Source organism: Rhinolophus ferrumequinum, chromosome 26, assembly GCF_004115265.2.
Source record: "Rhinolophus ferrumequinum isolate MPI-CBG mRhiFer1 chromosome 26, mRhiFer1_v1.p, whole genome shotgun sequence".
NCBI lineage: Eukaryota > Metazoa > Chordata > Mammalia > Chiroptera > Rhinolophidae > Rhinolophus > Rhinolophus ferrumequinum.
The window spans coordinates 13210604-13218521 of record NC_046309.1 but is presented as its reverse complement, the minus strand read 5'-3'; the positions used below and the strand labels follow the sequence as shown (position 1 = coordinate 13218521).

The 7918-nt window shown below is 39.2% G+C and overlaps 1 protein-coding gene across 1 annotated transcript in view; it reads right to left on the bottom strand.

Annotated features, from left to right (window-relative positions):
* Positions 1 to 660: 660 nt before the first annotated feature.
* SLC35B4 (solute carrier family 35 member B4) overlaps positions 661 to 7918 on the bottom strand; it is a 31378-nt gene continuing 24120 nt past the window's right edge. The window contains exons 8-10 of the mRNA XM_033098938.1: positions 7564 to 7639; positions 5769 to 5844; positions 661 to 5070 (exon numbers count right to left, since the gene is read on the bottom strand). Of these exons, the coding sequence (XP_032954829.1) occupies positions 4824 to 5070; positions 5769 to 5844; positions 7564 to 7639 (399 nt within the window). The 3' untranslated portion in view covers positions 661 to 4823. The remainder of the gene's footprint in view (positions 5071 to 5768; positions 5845 to 7563; positions 7640 to 7918) is intronic.

Genomic DNA, 7918 nt, shown 5'->3' with positions numbered 1-7918 from the left:
GTACGTCATTTGCAATGTGAATCATTCCTTTTATCTTGCTAGGACTTTTCACCCCAGTATTGATAGTGATCAGTTTTTCAAGTGGAAAGGACCTATATCTCAGCTGAGGTGATTTAGAGCAACACGGTAAGGCAGAAATTGATGGCTAAGACACACTGTTGTGTACAATCTTTATGAATATCTTAGAATGTATGTTATCCTTTTCCCAATACCGTAAAACTGAAAGGTGTACTTTCAAATATAAGAAAATTTCCTTTAAAGAGGAGCAGTATCTTGGCAGTCGTCAGTCTGCAAGCTTTTCTTATTTCACTTTTGGTGCTGATTATATTGAAGAGTTCAGTATTTTGAAGACTGAAGACTGTGAGTTCCTTATCTCCACTTCCTGGCAGTGTTTAAAAACTGAAATACATTTTAAGTGATGTCATAGAGAATAAGCCTAAATATCTACTTGTATTAATGTGGACAACATTTAACATAATTTTCAAAAGTTAACGATTCTGTAAATTGTGTTGTTGGAGTTAAAATATACCATGTGATGGATTGGTGTTTTCTTTGAGGCAGAAGGAGAAATCCTTTCCCAGGTATCATCCACCACATGCTACTCACGCACACAACACTTTAGTAGATGCTTTAAGAATAAAGGCAAAGAATGAGACCTGGTCCTATTTGCTAAGAACTTTTATTTTGACAGAAAAGATCAAACTGTTATCTGACAATTAGGGAACAGTCTTATTTCACTGGCAGCTGATCTTAACTCCTCCATCACTGATCCAGGAAATGTTTCAACCAGAGACATGGCTTTCTGGAAGACAGGCTTATTGTATAATATCAGCAATATTCTAGAACCTAGAAAATAACTGAATTCATTGGATTCTTTAGAGCACCTACCTTAGCCTAAGCACCATAACAACATTATATCAGATTGATGAGACTGGGCAAAAAGAAAGGTGAAGAAATTGAATTGTTCCCTTTCCATCTCTGAAAGTATAATGATGTATTGGAAGGGAAGGAATATGTAAAATCTTTTTTGCCAATGGGGTAACATTTAGGTGAAAACAAGTTAGCACTGAGATGTATGAGTACGCTTGGAAATTCAGGGATATTGGGTCTTTACCCTTATAAATTTGAGCTGCTTGCTCAATTGGTGTAATCTGTTATATATTAGTATATGTTCATAAAGATTTTATCCTATTAACCATTACAAATTTCACAAACAGCTAGTTGCATGACAAACAAATTATTATGCCTCTCTGTAAACCTGAGTACATGATTCTGGGTGCAAAGTACATGACTTCTGTGGGTGCAAAGGGTACCTTTTAAATTCCAACACTAGCTGGGCTTGGCACTGCTCAGTTAGACATAATGATGTGAAATCTAACCAGACCACTAATAGAAGAGCCCACCCATTGGCGTCCAACAGACATCTTTCGATTTCCCAGCTCAAGTAGCCTTTGACACCAGGATTGCTTGGTTATTTGCTTGCAGTCCAGGGAGAAGTTCGCGCCATTGCCAACACCTCCTGCTATACATGGATAAATACATCTTCTCAGGTAGAATTAGAAACAACCAAACTCCTTAAATTTGCAAATGCTCTTAAGGGTAATTCCAGTTTTCCCTTAGGCACCACTGGCTGGTTAGGATTTAAAGTCTCTGATATTTTCAGATGGCTCCCAACGGGGCTCAGAGCTATTTTAAAGTCTGGGTTGCAGACTATTTTCTTCATTGCTCTTCTAACTTGTTCAATATATTTCATTCCAGGCTATTGGTATTCTGTACAACCAGATGTTCAAAGCCCCCTACAAAAACGCAAGCAGCGGTTGCACACAGGATGGAGATGATGCATCGGGGCACTGGACCACCTCCATATTGAACAATAGTGGTGAGAATGGACCTCCTTGTCTTGTTCCTGATCTTAGAGCGACAACTTTCAGCTTTTCACCATCGAATAAGATGTGAACTGTGGGCTTGTCATATACAGCTTTGATCGTGTTGAGGTAAGTGCCTTCTATACCCACTTGGTTGAGTGTTTATCATAAATGGATGTTGAATTTTGTCACATGCTTTTTATGCATCAATTGAGATGATCATATGATTTTCATCCTTGGTTTTGTTGATGTGATGAATAACACCAATTGTTTTGTGGATGTTGAGCCACCGTTGTATCCCTGGTTTAAATCCCACTGGATCGTGATATATAATCCTTTTAACATATTGTTGGATTCTATCTGCTAGTATTTTGTTGAGAATTTTTGCATCTTTGTTTATCAAGGATATTGGCTTGTAACGTCTTTGCCTGCTTTTGGTGTCAGGGTAATGCTGGTTTAATAGAATGAGTGTAGAACCGTTCCTCTTTCTTCAATTTTTTGAAATAGTTTAAGAAGGATAGGTATTCATTCTTCTTCGAATGTTTGGTAGAATTCACATGTGAAACCATCTGGTGCTGGACATTTATTTGTTGGTAGTTTTTTGATTACTGCTTCAGTGTCATTGCTAGTAATCAGCCTGTTTAGATTCTGCATTTTTTCTTGGTTCAGTCTCAGAAGGTTATATACTTCTAGAAAATTTGTCCCTTTATTCTAGATTGTTGAATTTATTGGCATATAATTGCTAATGGTCCTTTGTATTTCTGCGGTATCAACTGTAATCTCTCCCCTTTCATTTCTGATTTTATTTGGGCTTTTTTCTGGATGAGCCTTGGAGAGGTTTGTCAATTTTATTTATCCTTTCAAAGAACCAGTTCTTAGTTTCATTGATCTTTCTATTGATTTTTGTACTCTGTATTTCATTTATTTCCACTCTGATCTTTATTATTTCCTTCCTTCTACTTACTTTAGGTTTTTTTTTTTTGTTTTTTTTTTCCCCTAGTTCCTTTAGATGTAAAGTTAGATTTTTACTTGGGATTTTTTTCCTACTTCTTGAGGTAGGTCTGTATAGCTATGAACTTTCCTCTTATAACTGCTTTTGCTATATCTCATAAGTTTTGCAAAGTTGTGTTTTCATTTTTATTTGTCTCAAGGTAATTTTGATTTCCTCTTTGATCCACTGGTTGTTTAGTAGCATGTTGTTTATTCTCCATGTTATTTGTTTCTTCCAGTTTGCTTTCTGTAGTTGATTTCTAGTTTCATGAAACTGTAGTCAGAAAATATACTTGATATTATTTCAATCTTCTTCAACTTATTAAGGCTTGATTTGTGGCTTAATATGTGGGCTGTTCTGGAAAATGTTCCATGTGCACTTGAGAAAAATGTATACTATGCTGTGTTTGGATAATATGTTCTAAAAATGTCTATTGAGTCAATCTGGGCTAATGTGGCATTTAAAGCCATTATTTCTTTATTGATTTTCTGTCTAGATGGTCTATCCACTGAGGTAAGTGGGGTATTAAAGTTCCCGACTATTATCGTGTCACCGTTCATTTCTGCCTTTACGTCCATTAATATTTGGTTCATATACTTGGGTGCTCCTATGTTGGCACGTATTTGTCATTGTTATTTAGCCTCTTCTTGGATTGACCCCTTTGTCATTACGAGGAAATAAAAGAACGCTTTCATGCTCTCTCCTCCAAAATGATCACACACAAGCTACACAAGGGCACACACTCACCTACACCCACCACACTGACATCATTCCTGTCTCAAAATTATGTCATGGGAGGAAAACCAAACATTTGAAATGATTAGTAAAAGCCAGGGAGCACATTTCTACCTGTACGAAAATACATACAACCCCATAGAATACATACATTCTACCTGTAAATACAAATACCCATCAAGAACATTAAAAGACCTTACAGGAAAACAAACAAAAACAAACCTTTCCGTTTTAGTTATGATTTGACCTGATTTATGCACCACACCCACTGTCCCTATTAGTCTACTCATTAGCCTGTTTGTAACTCTCTCAGAATTGCCAGGCAGAGCTGAGCCTCCTTGGTTAAGAAGTTTTTCAAAGATTTAAGCTTCCCATTTGGAAGCAGTCCTGTGAGTGCCTGGGGTGGCGGCAGCTAGAGCTCTCCAGGTGCTGACCAGGGCCATCCTGCCATCACCATCTCAGCTCTAGGCTCATGGGCTTCATGCAGAGGACCGAGGGAAAACGTCTCTCTTTTGCAGTTCTGTCTTTCTTATTAACACTGTGCCATAGAGATATGCTGCAGGCTTGTTCTAAGCACAGAAAGCAACAGATGTGAGAGCATATAACTTTTGCATAGAGAATGGAAAAAGCAAACTATGGAAAAGGGTTCCCACTGGTCCTGCTCCAGTGGCACCGGGGCTCAGCTCACAGGGACAACTGCTTCTTTCCCAACATGCGGGACAAAGTCCAACCCTAATGTCACCGGTGTTTCAATTCACTTGGTAACTTAGTTATTCCTGATGATACTGCCTGGAGCATCTGACTGAAAAGCGCTGCTGAACAGTATAAGGGTGACAGAACAAAGGGATGAGGCCACAGGATGATGATAACTGTTATGGCAGAGAATCATCAGAACAGCAACAAAAGGGGTAATCTTGTCCAAGACCGTGAATATCAAACCTGTAGCTCTGGGGACTCAGAATTCAGTAACCAAGTACAGTACTGACTATTGTGGTAAACAAAACAGAAAAACACCCATGAACTCATAGAATTCAGGGCTGAGGGGTTTCTAAGCACAGCCCACAAATGTTGGTCTGTGTCACCATGTGAAATCTGAGAAGCCCCCTCCTTCTGAGGAATCTCTGGTATGTGGTTGGTTCAATACTGGGGGTAATTCAGCATTAACAAAAGTGAAATGGGAGCCAGACCTTCACCGGACCTGGCTTATTGTGACACTGGTCTCCCAGCAGACCTCAGTTCTTCTTGTCTGCCTTCTGAGACTGGCTTTTTGGGAGCCCCAGGTTGTTCCACACTTCTGTGTACATGAGGGTCCCCATGAAGACAAACAAGGTGCCCAGCCAGTGCCACAGAGTGAAAGGGTTCTGGAAGTACAGGATGGAAAAGATGAGGCTCACAAACTTGCGTAGCGTCACAACGAGTGTGACGGTGAGGGAGGTGCATTCCGTCGTGAGGATGAAGACACCCCGGATGCACACGTACCTGGGGGGATGGAGTTAAGGTGGCTTTCTGTCATCAAAGAGATCAGCCAGGGAGAAACTGCTGGCGTGGTTCTTGGCTTAAATGATTCTTCAGATGCTAAGAAGTAGGAAACATGAGTGTTGGCTACGGCTGCTCTGAGGCTCCTTCCTGCTAGACAAGCCTGCAGAATTCCTGGTCTACATTTGTGGATCCCAACTCGAAACTGCCTGAAACCTCCCACTATCCTTATTCTGAATTCTTCCCTCGGTGTACAGTGGTCACCTCCCAAGTAATTACAGAGGGTCACACTCTCAGAAAAGGCGTTCACACCCACCTGTATTTGATCCAGTCCCCAGGCTTTCCACCATCTCCTCCATAAAAGAACTCTGTAAATTCTTTCAGAATTTTCTGGCAGCTTATGAAATACCCTAGGACACTAGAAAACTCCCGGTGGATATTCCAGAACATGCGTGCCCTGTATTAATTCTTAACTATCCACCTCCAGCCGCAGCGCTCTGTCACAGTGTCCCTGGGACTTACTGACCTATGGCACCTTCGGTGCTCCACAGAGGAGCTCATTGGATGGGCGTCTCTGTGTCCTACTTACTGCAGAACAGACCAAGGCAAAAATGACACTCGTGTCACTGCAGTGTTAGAAGAAAAGCCATCAACATTCCTATGGCAAAAGAACCCCGAGGAGACCGTACGGCAAAGGATACTGAGTGATGACATTCACGAGGAGGTAGAACCACATGATGGGCATTGTCACACCAACGACCGGGACTTGATATAATTCTGCAGAGATCAAGAGGGGAGACAGTGGTTCACTTCCGACAGCTAACATTTTCATCTGTTTGAACAAAGTAATACAGTCTGAACCTAACAGGAACAACAGCGTTATTTCCCCTACGAGTACATTTGGACCCCATACCACTTGACGTGCCTCGATTTCAGGCGGCATCTGCCTCAAGAATTATTATACTGTTTTCTTAAAACAAATGATAATTTATTTTAATTTAAAAAATTATTTACCATTCCCCTCAATAGGACCCCACTTTACAGAGAAAGATCGTGAAGCACAAAGAAGTTCAAAATGATATGGTCTTAACTGACAACACAGGAGGTAAGAGAACCAGTAACTAAATGCCATTTGGAAATATGTTCAGTCCTACTAGTAATCAAAGAATTCTAAATTAAAAAGGCTGTAGCATTGTATATCTATTAAATTAGCCATTAAAGATTTACAAATGATATTCTAATCTGGCAATGTGAAATGGAATTGGCAGTCATTCATTTGGTGGTAGTATAAGTTGGTGTTTTTAAAGAAATCAGTCTCACAATTCTTATTATGGGGCCATACAAGTATTAGTAGTTATTCTTAGAAATTCTAGATAATTCGAAAAAGTTCTTCATTCATTGCAGCACAATTTATAATAAGGAAAAACTCTGAATTAATTTAAATATTCAATGACAGAGCAATGGCTATGTAAGCAAAGGTACTTTGACTAGACGAGGCATTATGCATTCAATTAAAAAATCATAACGATTACATATAGTCACACACAAAAATACCACCTCAGAATGAAGGTGAAAAGGAGGTAGAAAATTATATCCACAGAAGGATTACAACTATGTAAGAATTTATGTAAATTGTGTCTGGAAGGAAACTGGTAAAATGAAATTAGTTGATATATAGGGTAATGGAACTTTAACTTTTCTTCCTTTAAATACATTCTTATGTTAGTTTTACATAATGAGGTGTTTACACAGTGAATATTTGGGAGAATATAAAATACCCAAGATTGAAGAGAATAAGTACATAGTAATCCTCTAAGGGCATTTTTTATATTGTTAAATTGTTTTCAGAGTTTGAGATATAGCATAACTTGAACATTAATTTTCTTTTGCAAAAAAATTAAGCCATCTAGATAAACAGAGATAATTTGTTAGAACTGTATGTCTGGATTAGTGGGAAATCCCAATAATCTGCTATTGTCTTTGAAATACTCAGTGAGTATTGAAATGAAAAGAAAGTTAAATGTTATTACTGTTGAACAAGTTCAGAGATCCAGTGTATCACTTTGCTGAGGAAAGAGACAATCAGTATGATGTAAAATATTTAGGTATATATTCAGCTCTCTCAGAAAATTCAGGATAATAGATTCACCTGACATGCTAAAACTCAAGACAATAAAAAAGTGTATATTTAACTTAGAAATGATTTAGAAGCAGCTGAAGGCAGATTACTACTATTTCTTTGCATTCTCAAAACATCAAACCTTCCACATTCAAATGCAAGCACACAAATTCCAAAGCAAAACAGAAAATGTGAAGACATCCTCTCACTTCATTTGCAAATAATTAGGAGCACCTGTAAAAGCTTGTGCTGCTGCAGCTACTGCTTAACAGCACTGTGTCCCTGGAAGGGGTATGGTTTCAAGTGGAGAAATGATTTGGATAAAAAAGCAGTAGTCAAGTCAAGAGTCAAACTGAAATTTTGCCTCAGAAACTCACCAGACTTATTGAATAGAACGGCGTGGTCATAAATATCAGAAGCCAAGAAGATGAATCCAGGAAGTGGCAGGGCATGCTGTGGGAAGAAATATTTCACGTAAATTGAAATGCACCAACACTGACTCATTGTAAAGCTGCTCTCGCTATTCTAAGTCCTACAAGTTATTTGATAAGCAGTATCAAGAAAAGCAAGTTAGGGCCAGCCCAGTGGCTCAGGCGGTTAGAGCTCTGTGCTCCTAACTCCCAAGGCTGCCGGTTCGATTCCCACATGGGCCAGTGGGCTCTCAACCACAAAGTTGCTGGTTCAACTCCTCGAGTCCTGCAAGGGATGGTGGGCTCCGCCCCCTGCAACTAA